The 20,359-nt window shown below is 42.2% G+C and overlaps 1 protein-coding gene across 1 annotated transcript in view; it reads right to left on the reverse strand.

Annotated features, from left to right (window-relative positions):
- Positions 1 to 1,431: 1,431 nt before the first annotated feature.
- LOC135208254 (ionotropic receptor 21a-like) overlaps positions 1,432 to 20,359 on the reverse strand; it is a 40,874-nt gene continuing 21,946 nt past the window's right edge. Inside the window, exon 6 of the mRNA XM_064240370.1 lies at positions 1,432 to 1,932. Within this exon, the coding sequence (XP_064096440.1) occupies positions 1,780 to 1,932 (153 nt within the window). The 3' untranslated portion in view covers positions 1,432 to 1,779. The remainder of the gene's footprint in view (positions 1,933 to 20,359) is intronic.

The raw sequence follows: 20,359 nt of genomic DNA on the forward strand, positions 1-20,359 counted from the left end.
TGTACGTATATTTACATCTATGTCCAACACAAATTTTTAGAAGTATGACCTTTGATGCTTTTCCTCCAGTTATATGAACTGATTAGACAAACCCCTTGGGCGCATCCATATCTGCCTCAACATCTTTTAATAATATTTAATTTCAGAGGTGAGGTCTGTAATTTCTAAAGCAGTAAAACTTTTGTAGTGAGCATGGACTCTTCTCATTCTGATGCTTATTTGCTAAAGATTCTTCTGGCATTGTTATTCTGTTTTCCATTCACCAATTTCTTCAATTTTTTATTTTTTTATGACACAAGAAATCATTTGTAGTATATGGTTATTTAACTTACGCAAGGCCGAGTGGCTATCACAGTTGTAAGATCTTTTATAAGACCCTCGTCTATTTTGTTTCTTTGGAGAAAACAAAATACTCTTTGGTAACCACTTGTTCCTGTTTGTTATGGCCATGCATGAAATCATTTCATTCACCCCTTTTGTCCCAGGACTTCTGATCACACTCTTATTTCTGATACTTCTATCTATGCCCCTCCACACAATTTATTTCCTTACAGTGTTTGCCATTGTCCTTAGAAAGTCACAGGTGCTGTTAATACAAATCTTTTTCTTTGAATAAAATAAACCTCTATTTTTGTAATATACATAACACTTTCAAGCATGCTAAGAATTAGTATAAAACTTGACTTTCCATTTATATTTACACATTTAGTGTCAACTAGAATTGAAACTGTTATACGCTGTCCTTAGTCTTCATAGATCTAGCAAAAGTTCTTGCACCGAGTCTCCAAATTCTGGGAGAAGAATTAAAAGGACAGATATCGTTCTTTGTTCCTAATTTGAAGGTCAGTACAGTAGTAATCTGATAAATTATGAAATCATATCAGTGACCAAAATTCTGGAAAACTTGCTACAGTATTAAAATTTGTTTTGAACTGTTGTAATTTAGTTTCCCATCATATTAAAATCTCTTAGTTTTAGTTAGGTGAAGCACAATTATGTCCAGCTAATCAAAGATATACTTAGTCCCAGCTAAGTATACTGTCAGTTTTTTATACTGTATTCACATATAGCAGTATATATATACAAAAGTACAATCAAGATACTTGGCCAAACATAGATTTTGTATGTAGTAAAAATTCTTACCCATTTATGCTACCCCTCATTTAGATACATAAACAACTAGGTAAGACAGTCAGCTTTAAGGACACTCCTTTTGTGAGCCTGTACATTTTCATGATTAAAAATTAGAAGTGTTACCTGAAAAATTAGAGCTTGGCTAAGACTAGGTTGGAGGATTTTTGGAATAGTAGTAGTTATTTGGTAATTGCCTTCACTGATATCAAGTGTAAAAAAGGAAAATGAAACAAAGATTGCACATGTGACCTAAGATTATATTTTTTAAGATAAGAGGTACAGCAACAGTTTCACAATACACTAGATTGATCACAGAGCAACTACTTAAATATTCTCAACATCTTATTACTTATTATTAACTCTGTTTCTTTACAAGGAAATTGGGTTATAATTTTTTAAAGAAATAACCATTGAAAACAAGTATTGATATAGGCTTATGAGAGTAATACTGCAGCAAATTTTTTTAATATATGGCAAAAGTTTTTTCCAATTTATATACAGCTTTGTTTAACATTGTTTAGCGTAAATAATGACTAAAAGTTATAACTATTATTTCCAAAATGATAAACAACAGGCAAACTTCATCCTTGGTTGTAAAGAAGTCAGTAGGACTCTGACAAAACTGTCACCAATCCAGTCAAAACCTTAGCCATAGACAGAGCCATTCTTTTGATAGGAAACCAAGAACTCACCTATGATTACCACCAATGAAACAAAAAAACCCATGACCAGAATGAAAAATGCACTCTGAAGGTGACCCAGACTCAGAGCCTTGGCTTCAGACATTGAAGACGAGATCTGAAAGAAGAGATGGTGCCTGAGGTTTTCAGAGATGCCGTGCTAGATAAATATTTTGATCATTTGATCACAAATTTTAGTAACCCTGCAAAATTGTGCAATAATAAAAGAGGTCATTATTGGAGTATGGATAGTAAAGAGAAGCTGCTGGGATCAATGAATTGGACTGAAACTGCAAGAGGGGCAGTTGAATGCAAATACTACAGTATTAGCAGGCATTAGAATATTAGTCAATGAAGGCCAGCAGGGTGTAGAATTCAATGTCAATATGGATGACAGAATACTGGAAGTGGTTGATGATTATAGATATTTTAGAGTAAGCATAGCAACATTGGCAAACAGTTGAAGAGAGAAGAGGAGTATCCATTGAGGCAAACGTTGGAAAATATGACATTGGAGTGTGGATGTTCAGTAAAATTGAGAGGTGACAAGACAGAAAATATTTTACTTTGTATAAATAGATTGGGAATAAATGAAAGAGATAGAGAGGTGTAGATCAAGAGTAATAAGAGGTCAAACAACATAGAGATGACTGATTAGGGAGGAAGAAGAATTTGTAATGAAAGTTACTTACTATACAGTATTTAGAAAGGACAAATGGGCATTCAAGGTGGAAGTGAGTGGTCCAGTGTGCAAAGAGGCCAGTGCCATGTTGAGGAGCATTTCGTGGAGGTTCATTCTAGATGATGCTTGTCAAGGATGAACTGTCATCAGCTATGTAGTAGTACAGTGGAACCTCGACATACGAAAGTCCCAACTTACAAAAAATTCAAGTTACGAAAGCAAATACGAAGATTTTTTTGCCTCTGCATACAAAAATAATTCAGGTTACGAAAGGGTGTTACCTTTACGTTCCTGGATTTGAAAGGCTCCATGGGTTCGCGCCCAGGTCCAGGCAAGTCTATTATCGAGAAAAAAATTCCCCTTCGGTTAAGCATATATGAAAATATATTAATTCCGAGATAGAGCGAATTAGATATTAAAGGACATTGTAGCTCGATATATGTATATGAATCACGGAAATGTGATTTGACTTATAATATGGCTACGTGCTGTCAAAAGCACTACAATGCTACCGGGGTCGAGGTGGGTTGTTGATGTCTCCAAACCAACGAATTACCTGAGCGCGAAAGGTATTTGAGGGTGAGAGGCGACATGAACTTTTAGCCTCTTGCGGTGGTGTAGTAGGTAAAAGGTTCACTGACATTCCTGGATTTGAAAGGCTCCATGGGTTCGCGCCCGGGTCCAGGCAAGTCTATTATCGAGAAAAAAATTCCCCTTCGGTTAAGCATATATGAAAATATATTAATTCCGAGGTAGAGCGAATTAGATATTAAAGGACATTGTAGCTCGATATATGTATATGAATCACAGAAATGTGATTTGACTTATAATATGGCTACGTGCTGTCAAAAGCACTACAACGCTACCGGGGTCGAGGTGTGTTGTTGATGTCTCCAAACCAACGAATTACCTGAGCACGAAAGGTATTTGAGGTAAGAGGCGACATGACTTTTAGCCTCTTACGGTGGTGTAGTATGGTAAAAGGTTCACTGAAGTTCCTGGATTTGAAAGGCTCCATAGGTTTGCGCCAGGGTCCAGGCAAGTCTATTATCGAGAAAAAATTCCCCTTCGGTTAAGCATATATGAAAATATATTAATTCCCGAGGTAGAGCTAATTTGATATTAAAGGACATTGTAGCTCGATATATGTACAGGCAGTCCCCGGGTTATGACGGTCTCGGCTTACGACGTTCCGAGGTTACGACGCTTTTCAATTATATTCATCAGACATTATTTCCAGGGTTACGACGCCTACAACGCTCATCTGGCAGATGGAATATGACACCAAAAATGCAAAAGAATCAATATTTGAAGGGTTTTTTTTATGAAAAATGCATTAAGAATGCAGTTTACATAGTTTTTCAATGCACCCAAAGCATTAAAGTAAGTTTGTTCATGTCACTTACCTGACAGATATATATATAGCTGTATTTCTGAGTCCGACAGAATTTCAAACTCGCGGCACACGCAGTGGGCGGCCAGGTGGTAGTACCCATTCCCACCGCTGGAGGCGGATATCAGGAACCATTCCCATTTTCTATTCATATTTTTTCTGTCGCCGGTCGGTAAACAACTGTTTACAGACCTCCGCCTAGGATTTTTTGGATTGACTCGTTCTTAAGTATCTGGATGGACTTTTGGTTATTGATTCTGGATTGTTGGATTGGCATACGCAATAGTGGACTGTTTTTTTATTTTGGATTGGCTTTTATGTAAACGTGATGTCTGGATCAAGTCGTGAGTTTCAGAGTGTGTGTGAAGAGTGATTGTAAGGTGAGGCTACCTAAATCATCGTAGATCCCCACACAGTATGGTATGGGTGTAGGGGGCAGTATGTTTATTGGATGATCGGTGCAGGGAATGTGAAGGTTTTGACCGATGATGGATGGAAGGTGTATGATTCTTATCGGCGTAAATTGGAACGCGATAGGATCAGGAGGTCTTCCTCCAAGAGCGGTTTCTTCTAAAGGTAAGGGAAGTAATATTTCACCTGCATTAATACCTCAGTAGAATTTGTTTCACCTAAACCTGTGATGTTGCCTTCGGGCCCTGATTCTGTGTCTGGAGAAGGTAATGCCCTTTCTCTGATTTTAGAGTCTTTACACACTCTAGAATCTAAAGTGTTAGCCTTGGAAACCGGCTCAGTGAAAGTGTGTGATCGTGCCCCTAGTGTTGTGGAGGGGGCGTCAGATCGGCCCCATAATGCCTCTAGGCCTAGACCGCTATCAGACTCAGGGAGTGGATATGTCGAAAGCTCCAAGAGGGTTACGGGGGCTCCCCACCCACCGATCTGGCGTCCCTTCGGCAGGCCCTGTTGCAAAGTCCCAGGCTGTCAAGGAGCGCGCACGGGCGCGCATCCTTAAGGACTGCTTTTTCGTCCTCCGAAGCGTCCTCCCCGCGCAAGGGTGGAGCGCTCGGAGAGACTCTCGTCCGCTGAAAAGGACGTTTCGTGCTGAGGACGCTTCACGTCCTGCATCGCCGCTTTCTTTCGGAGGAAGCTTATTGACGCGTTTTCCACCTCAGAAGAGAGGTAAAATCTCTTCCGACGAGGTCGCTGGGTTGCGCGACAGGCGCGTATCCCTGAGAAGCAGGTAGCTGTACCTGTGAGAAGGAAGAGGCGTCCCCCTCGCCCCTCGCTTCTCGCAGGTTCAGCCCCCCCGCCTTCGCCTCCTTTAGTTTCTTCACCTACGAAGAACATTCTTGTGTCCCTTCAGGACCAGTTTGTCGGCTTTGATGGCTCAGAAGACACGCCCAGCAGCAGTCGAGCCTAAACGTTAGAAGGACGTCAGGCTGCCTGTCAAGAGGGACGAAGCAGTCCCCTTCTTCCTTCTCTCGTTCATCTCTTTCTCCTCCTGCGTCTCCTTCGGTGCTCCTCCGATCTCGTTCTTCTAGTAGGAAGTCACGTGGACAGGAACGCTTTTCTTCCCTCTCGCGTCCTGCGCAGACCGCTCGTCAGGACGCTTCGGAGGACGTTCTTCAGGACGCTTTTGAGACGCTCAGCAGGACGCTTTTCAGGACGCCTGGGAGGATGCCCGGAAGGACGGACGACGCTCGTCAGGACGCTTCTTGTGGACGCTTTTCCGCACGAAAAGGCTTTCGAGAGCGCACAGAAGGACGCTTTTGAAAGCTAAGTCTGGACGCTTTAGCGGGAAGCGTAAGGACGCTTCTTTAGAGCGAGTTAGGACAGCCCAAGTCGCCTCTCATGACGCTCAGCGCTGTCAAGACGCTCTTCTTCCTTCATGCTCTAAGGATCGACAGAAGGTCGGTCGCATTGAAGAAGCTTCTGCACCCAAACCTCGGAGATCTTTGTTGAAAGTTAGTCCGTTGGGCGCACAGCCCTCTCCGGAGGAGCAGTCTCCGATTGCCTCTTAGGGAGGAAGAGAGCTTAGTAGTCCGGCGAACTCGGTTGAGGAGGAGCAGCCGTCGGTTTCGTCCGTTTTCGGATTATAAAGTGCTGGTGCGGCTGTTACGCTCGTCTTTTGGAGACAAGTTCCAGCCTGCAGCTCCCAGGTCTCCACCCTCTCAGTTTTCTTCATCGAAGTCTTGTAAGATCCCGGAGTTCGTGGAAATGAAGACTTCTCTGTCCACCAAGAGGGCTTTTAAGAAGTTACAAGACTGGATGGAACGACGGAAGGATCAGGGCAAGTCGACTTTCGCCCTTCCTCCCTCAAGACTCAGTGGAAAAGGGGGCATTTGGTATGAGACCAAAGGTGAAGTAGGTGTGAAGATCCCTTCGTCATCCCAAGGGGATTTTGCTAGTCTGGTCGACGCCCAGAGGAGGTCCCTTTTGTCGACAGCTAAGATTTCTTGGACGCCTACGGAGATAGACCATCACATGAAAGGACTTTTAAGGACTCTCGAAGTCTTCAACTTTTTAGACGGTGCTTGTTTGAGTCCTAGATCTTCAATCTAGGAGTCCGGACTCGCTAAGTCTGGGGGAGCTGTCCAGTGTGTTAACTGCATGGACAAGGCCGTCAGGGATGGTTCGGAAGAGTTAGTGTCTCACTTTGTTGGTACTGCTTTTCTTAAGAAGAGAGCGCTGTTCTGCAATTTTACTGCAAGATCAGTTACTACGGCTCAGAAAGCGGAGCTTCTCTTTGTGCCTCTTTCGAACCATCTCTTCCCCCACCCCAAGACTATGGTGAAGGGCCTGGCAGGTGTCTTACAGGAGAAGGCTACTCAGACCTCTTGGCCAGTCTTCGAGACGTCCCGCAGTTCCTACTACGTCTTCTTTGGACGGCTGCCAAAGAAGGTTAAACCCTTTCGTGGGGCTCCTCCCTCGAGAGCTGCTCCTCGAGGGAGAGGGCTTTCAAGAGGAAGAGCTTCTTTCAAGCCGAAAGTAAGCAAGTGAGATCAGGTCCTTCAGACACCAGTCGGAGCCAGACTGAAGTTCTTTGCGGGAGCATGGAGAGAGAGAGATACGGACCCTTGGTCCCTCAAAATCGTGGAACAGGGGTACAAGATCCCCTTTTTAGATCCTCCTCCTCTATCCACACTCCCAGAGATCTTTCTCCTTCATATCAAGGGGAGAAACGACAATTCTTTTCGATCTTTTAGATCAAATGATCGAGAAAAGAGCGGTGGAGCAGGTCTTAGACCTGGGGTCACCAGGATTTTACAACAGACTTTTCCTGGTACCGAAGCAGTCGTCGGTTTGGCGTCCAGTCCTAGACGTGAGCAGGCTGAATCTTTTCATAGAAAAGATAAAGTTCAAAATGGAAACGCCTCAGTCTGTTCTAGGAGCCTTGAGACCGGGCGACTGGATGGTGTCCTTAGACCTGCAGGACGCTACTTTCACGTTCCATCCACCTCTTTCAAGGAAGTATCTGAGGTTCGTTTTGAAAGACAAAGTCTGGCAATTCAGAGCCCTTTGTTTCGGCTTAAGCACGGCTCCGATGGTATTTACCATGATCATGAAGAATGTAGCGAGATGGTTACATTCTGCAGGGATAAGAGTATCTCTTTTCTCGACGATTGGCTAGTCAGAGCGTCGTCAAGAGAGGTGTCTGAAGGACCTTCAGTTCACGTTAGCCTTGGCGAGGTCCCTGGGACTTCTGGTCAACCTCGAAAAGTCACATCTGACCCCAACACAGTCCATCGTGTATCTGGAGATTCAGATGGATTCAGTGGCTTTTCGGCGTTTCCGTCCCAGAACGACAGCTGCAAGGCTTAGAGAGAGTTTCGGCCTTCCTGGGGAAAGGAACTTGCTCGGCGAGGGAATGGATGAGTCTGCTGGGGACCATTTCCTCGCTGGAAAAGTTTGTTTCCCTGGGGAGACTACACCTCAGGCCTCTCCAGTTTTTCCTGGCAGAAGAATGGAGAGTCAAAGAGGATCTGGATGCGACCTTGAAGATCACCGAATCGGTGAAAAGCATCTAAGATGGTGGCTCGATCCTCGGAAGTTTCGAGAGGGTTTATCTCTAAAGCTTCTGAGCCCCGACCTAGTGTTGTTTTCCGACGCCTCCGTGTCGGGTTGGGGAGCAACACTAGGAGGGGAAGAAGTGTCAGGCACCTGGAGGGGGAAGGGGGGAATAGGTGTCCTGGCACATCAATGTGAAGGAAACTAGCGGCGGTTTTCCTGGCGCTACAGTTCTTCGAAGAAAAGGTTGCAGACAAAGTTGTCCAAGTCAACTCGGACAACACCACGGCCCTTGCGTACCTAAAGAATCAGGGAGGAACACACTCCCGACCTCTATTTCACCTAGCGAAGGAGATTCTGCTGTGGGCAAGTGCAAGGCGAGTCAAGATCCTGACGAGATTCATCGCAGGAGTCCAGAACGTCAGAGCGGACCTTCTCAGCCGACAGGACCAAATCCTGCCGACAGAATGGACTCTGCATCAAGACGTTTGTCGGGAGCTATGGAAGCTGTGGGGACGTCCTCTGGTCGACCTATTTGCGACGTCGAGGACAAAGAGGTTGCCTCTTTATTGCTCCCTGTGTTGGATCCAGGAGCGATCGCTATAGATGCACTGCTCTGGGATTGGACGAACTTAGACCTGTATGCCTTCCCGCCATTCAAGATCATGGGGGAAGTCATGAGGAAGTTCGCGGCGTCAGAGGGGATTGAGGTTGACCCTGATCGCCCCGATGTGGCCCGCAAGAAGAATGGTTCACGGAGGTAATGTCCTTCCTTGTAGACTTCCCAGGACGTTTGCCCTGGAGGAGAGATCTACTCAAACAGCCCCACTTCGAAAGATATCACCAAAACCTCTCCGCTCTGGGTCTGACTGCGTTCAGACTATCGAAAAGTTTGGCCAGAGCGAGAGGTTTTTCTAAATCAGCTGCAAAAGCGATCGCCAACGCAAGGAGGGCTTCATCGAGAGCTGTTTACCAGTCGAAGTGGGCTTCCTTCAGGGCATGGTGTAGAAAGGAGGGAATTTCCTCTTCCACTACCTCTGTGAGCCAAATAGCCGATTTCCTACTATTCTTAAGGAATGTGCAGAAGTTGGGCAGTCCCTACCATCAAGGGATATAAAAGTATGCTGTCAGCAGTCTTTCGGCACAGAGGGCCTAGACCTTACTGACAACAGAGATCTTCACGATCTCTTGAGATCGTTCGAGACAACTAAGATACCTCAGGCGAGGTGGGCCTCCTTCCATGGAACTTAGACTTAGTTTTCTAAGACTTTTGATGTCGAGTCCTTTCGAGCCTCTCCATACAGCGTCTCTTCGGAACTTGACAAAGAAGGCTCTTTTCCTAACTGCTCTGGCGACGGCGAAGAGAGTTAGCGAAATTCAAGCCATTAGTAAACAGGTGGGCTTCAAAGGTGACAACGCTGTCTGCTCTTTGAGTCCCACTTTCTTAGCGAAAAACGAGAACCCGTTTAACCCTTGGCCCAAGAGCTTCGAGATTAAGGGTATGACAAGCCTTGTGGGCCAAGAACCTGAGAGAGTCCTGTGCCCTGTCAGGGCTCTCAAGTTTTACGTTCGCAAGACGAAGGAAGTACGAGGTCCCTCAGATAATCTGTGGTGCTCTGTGAAGAGACCCAATTTACCATTGTCCAAGAATGCTTTGGCTTTCTTTCTGAGAGACGTTATAAAAGAGGCTCATTCATCTTGCCAGAAGACTGATTTGAGCCTCTTGCGAGTGAAAGCTCACGAGGTCAGAGCGGTCGCAACCTCGCTTGCCTTCCAAAAGAACATGTCGATCAAGGACATCCTTGATGCCACCTTTTGGAGGAGTAATTCTGTATTCGCCTCACACTACTTAAGAGATGTGAGAACGATATACGAGGACTGTTGTTCTCTTGGGCCATACGTTTCTGCAGACACAGTCTTGGGGGCTGGAGGTAGCTCTTTCCCTTTCCCTTAGTTAGGTTTAGGTTAAGTTTTTAATTGTTGTGTTTTTGGTTTGTGGTGAGTCTTGTGTGAAGATCTCCCATCTCTTAGTTTAGTGTTCAGGGGGTCTTTGGATAGTTGGTCAGGTGGTGGTCAGTTGCTTCGTTGCCCTCATATGTATGGCTCGATGGTCTTGTCACGTTGAGGTCACGTCCCCGTTGACAGAACATCCAGAGCGCACCAGCACTACAGGTCTCCACCTGGCTGGCAACTCTGATTAAGCAGAAGCAGGCTTAAGTGACAGTAATCACAGAGTCTACTTTGCTAACAGGTGAGGAACCAAGGTGTACATCATCTACTTAATTTAAGTTTCCTACAATCCTATTCTGTCCTCCCCTTCCCACATCCGAAGGTGGGATTCAGCTATATATATATCTGTCAGGTAAGTGACATGAACAAAATGTTATTGTTATAATACAATTAAGTTTGTTCATACTTACCTGGCAGATATATATAATTAAGTGCCCACCCACCTCCCCTCAGGAGACAGTGGCACTGAGAAAATATGAATAGAAAATGGGAATGGTTCCTGATATCCGCCTCCCAGCGGCGGGAATGGGTACTACCACCTGGCCGCCCACTGCGTGTGCCGCGAGTTTTGAAATTCTGTCGGACTTCAGAAAATACAGCAATATATATATCTGCCAGGTAAGTATGAACAAACTTAATTGTATTATAACAATAACATGTTTTCTTGGGATTTTTTTGACTATGTTCTGGCTTACGACGCATCTCAAAGAAACGGAACCCCCATCGTAACCCCGCAGGGACTTACCTTGTATATGAATCACAGAAATGTGATTTGACTTATAATATGGCTACGTGCTGTCAAAAGCACTACAACGCTACTGGGGTCGAGTGGGTTGATGTTGTCTCCAAACCATCGAATTACCTGAGCGCGAAAGGTATTTGAGGGTGAGAGGCGACATGAACTTTTAGCCTCTTGCGTGGTGTAATAGGTAAAAACTTCACTGACATTCTGGATTTGAAAGGTTCATTATCGAGGGAAAAAAAATTTCCCCTTCTTGGTTAAGCATATATGAAAATATATTAATTCCGAGGTAGAGCGAATTAGATATTAAAGGACATTGTAGCTCGATTTATACATATATATCATACATATATATACACACATATATATATATATATATATATATATATATATATATATATATATATATATATATATATATATATATATATATATATATATATATATACACACACACACATATATACACATACATACAGGCAGTCGCCGGGTTACAACAGGGGTTCTGTTCTTGAGATGCATTGTAAGCCGAAAATCGTAGTAAGCCGGAACATAGTAAAAAACCTAAGAAAACCTTACTTTTAATGCTTTGGGTGCATTCAAAACTATGTAAATGCATTCTTATTGCATTTTTCCTAAAATAAACCTTCAAATATTGATTATTTTGCATTTTGTTGTCATATATCTTCTGCCAGATCAGCGTTGTAGGCGTTGTAACCCTGGAACATGCGTCGTAACCCTGGAAATAATTTTTGATGAATATAATTGAAAAGCGCCTTAACCTCAGAACGTCATAAGACAAACCCGTCGTGACCCGGGGACTGCCTGTATATAAACTATATATATACACAAATACATATAGTCAATCTCTGGTTATCAGCAGGTATTCCATTCCTGAGTGAAAGCTGCTAACAGGAAATTGGCGCTAGTAGCAGTAATAACCCACTTAACGGACAGCACCACTAGTAACCCGCTTAACGGCGCCATTAACGGGAGATTGGTGCCACTCACTGGAGATCAGCACCAAAATTCTAGTTAATGACGTTGCTAGACAAGCACTATAAAACCAGATGGCGCCGGTAAGCAGGGACTATCAATGTATGTATGTACTATATATATGTGTGCATGCATGTTTGTTTTACCTATAATGTATATATATAATATATATATATTAATATATATATATATTATATCTATATATATATATATATATATATATATATTTATATTATTATATATATATATTATATATATATATATACAGTAAGTCCTCGGGTTACGATGGTCTCGACTTACGATGTTTCGTGGTTACGAACGCGCCCCCATAAAAATATAAAAAATAATATTTTGCGTCGTTCCGTCTTACGCGGTTTAGCGTCGTAAGCAACGTAAACAAACGCGAACTAGTTCCAGGCGCACGGCGGAAGAATACGCTTTGTGGGGGAGAGGACGGCGTCGCTTCGCTACGCTCAGTCCCTCGTCCATACGCCATTTTGGTTTGTTTACACTGCCTCTCTCTCCCTCGTGTTGTATCGTTTTTGTAACTTTTTGCTCTTTGTTATGGCTCCCAAGCGCAAGGCGGACTCTTCTGATGGTAGTGCATCGAAGAAAAGAAAGGCCATCACCATGGAAATTAAAGTGGACATTATAAAGCGATCCGAGAAGGGAGAAACGCCAACAAACATTGGCCGCTCGCTTGGCCTTAGCCGTTCGACCGTTGCTACCATTATCAAAGATAAAGAGCGCATCGTTGAACATGTGAAAGGATCTGCTCCTATGAAAGCGACAGTGATAACTAAGCAGCGTAGTGGTCTAATAATTGAAATGGAAAGGTTATTGGTGCTTTGGTTGGAAGACCAAAATCAACGGCGTATCCCAGTCAGTCTTATGGTGATTCACTAACCTCCCCCAGTCTCTCCAGCACCGCAGCTTCCTCTCCAGTGTGCAAGCCAATCAAACTAATAAAGGTAAGGAATTGTTCTCTCGTTGTTATTGATAGGTATTTACATTAATCATGTGGTATTTTTTCAATGTTCCGACTTACGCTGAAATTCGTGTTACGATGCATCGTAAGAACGGATCAACGTCGTAACTCGAGGACCCCCTGTATATATATGTATATATATATATATATATTATATATATATATTTAATATATATATTATATTATATCTATATATATATATATATATATAGTATTATATATATATATATATATATATATATATATATATATATATATACAGTGGACCCCCGTATTCGCGTTCTCCGGATTCGCGGACTCACTGATTCGCGGATTTTTCTTTGGAACCTATCTAGAAATTATTCGCGGAAGGACTCGCCCATTCGCGGGTTTCTCTGTGGAACATATACATAATTATTCGCGGTCATCCCCGGCTATTCGCGGATGCGAATTTTTATGTGTTTACTATTCGTACAGGACATTTCATAATGATATGGTTATTCTGTTTATTAGACATTCCTTATAAATCTTGATGTAATGAATTGAATTAAAATATCATAGGTATAAATTTGGTGAAAGCCCAAAGATAATCTGAAATAAAGAGCATAACAGAGTGAGTTTTGGCAACTGAGAAAATAAACAATCGTATACGTACAGCCATCTCTCTCTCTCTCTCTCTCTCTCTCTCTCTCTTCTCTCTCTCTCTCTCTCTCACAAAATGAGAGATGGAAACAATAACAGAATATGGTTATTGCTTGAATATGATATGGCACAAAGTTTTGGTCTGACTGAAGTGTAGAGTTACTTTGACACTGACTTACATGTCATTCCTGGTCATCTCACAGCACGGATAGACATCAACTTCACAGCCGAGAAAGGCAATTGTATACAAAATAAATATTTTCCAGATGAAAAAGCAATTGGAGGGCCTATGTTATACCATAAAAAAAATAAAAAAACACTCGCTTGGATAACTGTAAGATGTAGAAAAGAGAGAGATCAAGGGCAGGGCGGATGTAGGAAGGAGATTTAAGCAGTACCTGGAAATGAAAACAACACCCCCTATACTAATCTTATAATTATAGCCTTAGGGTTTGTCTCAAAGACATTCAAAGGTGTGTCACACACTGACAGTTGTTTGCTTTTTGTAAAATTGGCGTCAGGGCAGATTTTTAAGCACCACTGTGTTGATATATTATTAATAATTTGTTCATTACCTTCGATAACACGCCAAATTTCACGTTAGATAATCATAAAAATCTCTAGGATTGCGCGACCGCGCAAATTGGAAAACAATGGTGCTAGATTAAATCTGAAAACTCCAGATTTAGCGTGAAATGCTTTAGTTTAGCAACACTGCCAGTTGAACTTACATAAATACGTATTGGGTCAATTGGGTACGCATTGTGCAGGCTGTACATTTTATGAAATTTTTTTAAGATGATTTCTAATTATGATATGTATGTACGTACGTACATAAATTGTTTTAGGATGATAATAAGAGTATGCAGACCATATCGAAAGTACGTAAGACAATGATTATATACAGTGGTCCCCCCGTATTCGCGGGGATGCGTACCAGAACCTCCCCGTGAATAGTTAGAACCCGCGATGGTTTGGAACTCCCTATGAAAAATGCTAAAAACAGCCTATTTTGTTAGTTAAAACTGAAGAAAACCACTAAAAATTTTCATACTTGGTTTTTTTAAATAGTTTTTTTTTTATCACAAAAGTGCATTCTATGATGAAATTCATCAAAAAAACCAGGAATTTGTGGATATTTCTCATAGAAAATACCGCGAATGCGTGAATTTTCCGCGAATAATGCAGGGAAACGTCCCCCATTAGAAATCCGCGAATGTGTGAGTCCGTGAATCTGGAGAACGCGAATACGGGGGTCCACTGTACATTTTGTAGCAGGGTACGTATTTTTCTGTCTGCGGCACGCAGTACGTACATGTACGTGTATTTTTCATACGTATATAATGAGTATATTTCGTGACAAAATAAATTTTTATGATGAAAAAAGCTTTATTAATTTTCAAATATTACAGTTCTGTAATACTTTCATGTAAACACAGCAAAATGTCGGTAACAAAGTCAGGTTTTCTTAAAAGATGCTCTACCCAAGCCAACTTTCCGCAGATAAACAAATCTTATGATGCCATGACGCCTTCTTAGAGCAGTACCAAACGAAATGATATTTAAAACGCTATTGGCTGTTGTCTGCACAGCAGCCAATCCAGGAGCAGCATTCATTTTCCTTGTCGCTCATTGGTTGTACACTTGGTGTTGATTGGTTGAACCCTGGCCCCATTTCGCGGAGATGGAATTGTGGGTATCGCGCATCTAGTACCCAGCAGCCTCACTGCGCAGAAACTTACGGGTATACGCGAACGTTAAAGCTAAGCTCTTGTGCGTATCAGCAAATATCTGTGTGCATCGTACCGAAAATGGCCCCTAAAAAGCGCCCTGCTCCTTCTAAGGCTTCTGGCCAAGAAGCTAAAAGAAAGAAGACCGTAATGAAGCTTGACGAGAAGGTGAAACTTCTTGATATGTTGAAGGAGGGAAAAAATTACGCTGCAGTCGGCCGCCATTTCAAAGTGAATGAGAGCACAGTTAGATATAAAGAAAAAAGAAAATGAAATAAGAAAAAGTGTTAGTATGACATTCTATGGCACCGCAAAGGCTGTGTCCACAGTGAGAGACAAAACCATTGTGAAAATGGAAGCTGCACTCTCGTTCTGGATAAAGGACTGCAGGAAGAAGAACGTGCCCCTTGACTCCAACATCATACGCCAAAAGCACGACAGATCTACCGCAGCTATCAACTCCTACTGCTTCACAAGGTGGTGAGGAAGAGGAAGCCGAAGCCGAAGAATGTTGGAGGCACTGGAAGGCGATGAAGAAGGGACGTTGGAATTCTTGGGCTTTGGAGAACCAGCTCCTGAAGAGGAAGACGAAGAGAAGAACCACAACCGGGACCGTCCTCAGCTCCCCAAGGATTTCAGGCTAGCAAAGGATGGTTCCACCGGTTCCAGAAAAGGTTCCATCTAAAGTCTGTTTTCCCTACATGGGGAAGCTGCATCTGCAGACAAAGAGGCAGCCGCAAAATATCCGCAGGCCTTCATGAAAATAATCCAGAGAAAGGATATTGCCCAGAACAGGTGTCAATATGGACGAAACTGGCCTGTTCTGGAAGAAAATGCCGTCCCGGACGTACCTTATGAAGGATGAAGCTAAAGCCTCCGGATTCAAGGCACAAAAGGACAGGGTGACTCTCCTATGTGCGGGAATGCGGCTGGTTTCATGCTGAAACCAGGCCTCATTTACAAGGCTGCAAATACCCCAGGGCACTCAAGAACAAGAACAAGGCGTTACTGCCCGTCTTCTGGATGCATAATCCCAAGGCCTGGATCACCAAAGTCCTGACGGAGTACTGGTTTCACCAGAGTTTCATTCCTCAAGTTAGGCAATACCTGGCCGATTTGGACATCAACTTCAAGGTCTTGCTGATAATGGACAACGCTGGTGGCCACCCTCTCGATCTTTATTCCAAAGGAGTCCAGCTTGAGTTCCTTCCTCCCAACACCACCTATCTCCTACAGCCTATGGATCAGGGCGTCATCCGTGCCTTCAAGCACTCTACACCGGGAACTCCCTCCAGCACCTTGTTGATGCAATGGACCGTTACAGTGAATTTACGCTGAAAGATTATTGGCGTAAATTCACGATTGCCATGTGTCTGTCTGTCATTGACCTCGTCGTTGAAGGACATGAAGAAGGAGACACTGAAGCCTGCTGGAGTAAGTTGTGGCCAGACTGTGTCCATAATTATACAGGCTTTTTTTTCTCCTCAGGAAATCCAGCATTCAGCCATTAATAAGGCAGTCAATTTGACAAAAATTCTTGGTGGTGAGGGCTTTGACGATATCACCGAGGAAGAAGTCGGCACCCTCATTGATGCCCACTCTGACCCCCTTACCGACCAGGACTTGGAAGAGCTGACTAAGTCCGCCAGCGAGGAAGAACACTCCAGGTTCAGGAGAGGATCAGGAGGAGGAGGATTGGAGGGCCTGACTTTGGAACGCCTGTCCCAAGTTAAAAAAATGGTAAACGACCTCCAGGAGTTTGTCGCAACATGGGATCCTTACATGGAGCGCTCCTTGAAGTTTTCTAATATTCTAGACACAGCATTGGAGCCCTATATCAAGCTCTCACCACCATGAGAAGCAACGGCAGCAGTTGCCAATCACAATGTTCATCACACGAACGAAGAAAGACCCTCCAAAGCCTCCAAATCGCCTGAAGTAGTGCCTCTTGAATCACCTGAAGAAGTGCTTACCCAAATCGCCTGAGTCACTGCCTCCTGAAGCGCCTCCTGAAGGTGAAGAGGCGCCCTCAGAGGATATGTAACTCTTCTGCTTAGCTGTGCAGTCATATCTTCATCGTCATTCATCAGACTGCACGGCTAATTCATCATCATCATCTTTAATCAACATTCATCACTGGTGAGTACCCGGTTTACATATGTTGTACTAGCATAAAACAATTGTTTAATGTTCATACAAATTTTGTTCTTTCTCTCTATCGCTTCTGATTTCAAATACATTTGTTTCCCACCCTGTAAAAAGAAAATGGATGTCTCAGATAGTAACAGTATGAAAAGAAAACGTTCATGGGATGAATACTTATGGGGGGACTGAATTATTTTCACATACGTAACTAAGTCATGCAGTATGTACATAATACGTATGTACGTATTTATGTATAACCATAAAATGTAAGAAATTTACTTTAAAACAGTATTAATAATATTTCAAAGATTAATATGAACCATAATAGGATGTTTTATGTAATTTGAATGAAGGTTGGTCCTTTTAGCTACTTTGGTGTTTGCATGTTAAGGATAGCTAAGTTATGAGTATTTTTGGAGGGGGTTCCAACATTTGCGGATTCTAACTATTCGCGGGGGGGTCTGGTATGCATCCCCCACGAATACGGGGGGACCACTGTATATATATATATATATATATATATATATATATATATATATATATATTATATATATATATATATATCTATATATATACAGTGACCCCCGCATTTGCGTTCTCTCGGATCCGCGGGGGACTCACACATTTGCGAATTTCTCTCGGGAACATATCCCTGCATTATTCGCGGACGAAATTCGCCTATTCGCAGTATTTGTATATGAGAAATAAGCAAAAATTTTCTGGGTTTTTTTTATCAATTTCATCATAAAATGCACATTTTGTGATAAACCTATTAAAAAAACCAGGTATGAAAGTCTTTAGTGGTATTTTCTTGAGTTAACTAAAAAAAATAGGAGGTTTTATGCATTTTTATAGGCGTTTCCAACTATTCGCGGTTCTAACTATTCATGGGGGGTTTTCTAGTACGCATCCCCCACGAATACAGGGGTGACCATTGTATATATATATATATATATATATATATAGTATATATATATATATATATATATATATATACATACATATATATATATATATATACATACATATATATATATATATATATATATATATATATATATATATATATATATATATATATATACATACATATATATATATATATATACACTATATATATATACATATATATATATATATTATATATATAATATATATATGTATATATATATATATATATATATATATATATATATATAAATGCAGTCCTGTCCTGAATTATGCGTGTTCTCAAAAATAGATTTCCTGTATCTGCGATGCCGTTCAAAGTCTGCGCGTCACGCGCCGCAAAACATATCAAATCTATTGTTTTTCTAGTATTTTAGGTGGGGGGAGTTCGCTGGTATCTGAGAGAAGGGGTTGGGGGAATTTTTGAAGGGAAAACTATTATTACTCCTAGGGTGAATGCGAGAGAAAGATGTCCTGCTCAGTCATTTGCTTAGACGGAAGGCTCTGCCTCACCCATTTGTGGCGTCATCGCAGTGTGTATGAATGATCGGTATCACCACCATCACCATACGTATTATTCAGATCTGTGAAGTGTATTCTGAATGATCGGTATCATCATCATCGCCATAGGTATTATTCAGATCTGCGAAGTGTATTCAGAAGGCTTCTGCTCAGCCATTAGCTAAGACGGAAGGCTTCGCCTCACGCATTTGTGACATCATAGTTCAGTGTATAAATGATCATTATCATCATCATCATCATCGCCATACGTAATATTCAGATCTGCGAAGTGTAATCTGATCATCTGCATCATGTATGCATCTGCCTAGAAGGCGAAGAGGAAGACCTATTTTCTCGAAACTAAAAAGCGTGCCTTTAAGTTAAAGACGAAAGAAGGAGGAACGTCCATTTTGGCAGCAGTCGACAACTTGAAATCTGACATTGCTGAACATGAAGTAAAAATTCTAGATTAACTTGTTTTGACTAACTTTTGGCATTTGATCATTTATTTTTTTCTATTGTTGAAATGGGTTTTCATGAAAATGACTGGTAAAAGTGATGAACAGAGAAGCAGATGTGAGAGAGAGAGAAAGAGAGAGAAAGCGAATTGTTCGATCTAAACTTTTCAAGAAACTGTCATTTCATGTTGAATTTTGCATTTTTATAATTTCTTTGTAAGAAATTGTAATTTCATATCAAATTTTGAATTTTCACCAGTTCTTTTTTTATCGTAGAATAAATTTATATGAAATCGATTACATAGTGAACAGGCCGGACAAAGAAACTGAGACAGGGGCTCGTAACCAAGTTTGTTAGGCCGAATGCTAAGGTCACACATTCACGTATCAATGCACGCACGCCCAGTAAACCGTAAATTTAACGTAAAACATACGTAAAATCATAGACGTAACGGTGACGGGTCGTCCGGGCGGGCGCTAAGCTCCGCCCACTAGGTCGCCGTAGCCCACTCCAGTTTTGAAATGTTCAAAACAAGCGTGGGTGGTCACGCCAAATGTCACCTGATGTAGCTCCAGGCATTGCACGTGGGAGCCACTGTGACTGCTGCGGGTAAAACGCTAGGGTCACCAGCATCGTTCGCCGTCGTTGTTTTCTTTCCGCGGCAAAGCACGCGGGCCTCCTAATTGCGCTGTAGCCTACGGCGAAACCAATTCACACATTTACAACCCTGTACGACATGACAACGCTGTAGCGTGGTATAAAAGGTCAGGTCGGCGCCATCAGGTCAGCTGTTGTTTTCCTCCGTCTCCCAAGACCCGCAGTTTCCGCTTCAAGCTCTCCACAGCGCCCTTCAAGATGCAGAAACCTCCTAAAAAACGACCAAGGAAGGGACCATCAACGTCACATCTTGCAGGGACTCCTACTAGCCACTCCTGCAGACATTCAGGACAGGGAAAATGTCAACTTCCACCTACATGAGTCAGAGTTGGATGAGATTCTGACTGATGACAGCGACACAGAAACTCTCCATGAAGCTACCCCCATTGACGAGGGACAGAACGTTCCCTTGTCGAAGACATTTATTTTTTCTGAATAGCAGTCTTACAATAATGGTGTAAAGTAACAAATAATGTAAATATCTGAGAGGAATTCTTATATACATCTAAAAAATATTATCTTGAATAAGGTAGAATTCCTATTTATTTCCAAGAATGTTTGAATAAGTTATTAGATGTTATTCTATATCGCTTAAATATAAATCGCCCATAGTCAACAGTTTTATATGTCTAAGTGTATGTCTGAATGGTAAATCGAAGCCAGAAAATTCTAGTGCTAGTCTTATATAGTATATCCTATTTTCATTT

The sequence above is a fragment of the Macrobrachium nipponense genome, chromosome 35, assembly GCF_015104395.2.
Source record: "Macrobrachium nipponense isolate FS-2020 chromosome 35, ASM1510439v2, whole genome shotgun sequence".
Taxonomy (NCBI): domain Eukaryota; kingdom Metazoa; phylum Arthropoda; class Malacostraca; order Decapoda; family Palaemonidae; genus Macrobrachium; species Macrobrachium nipponense.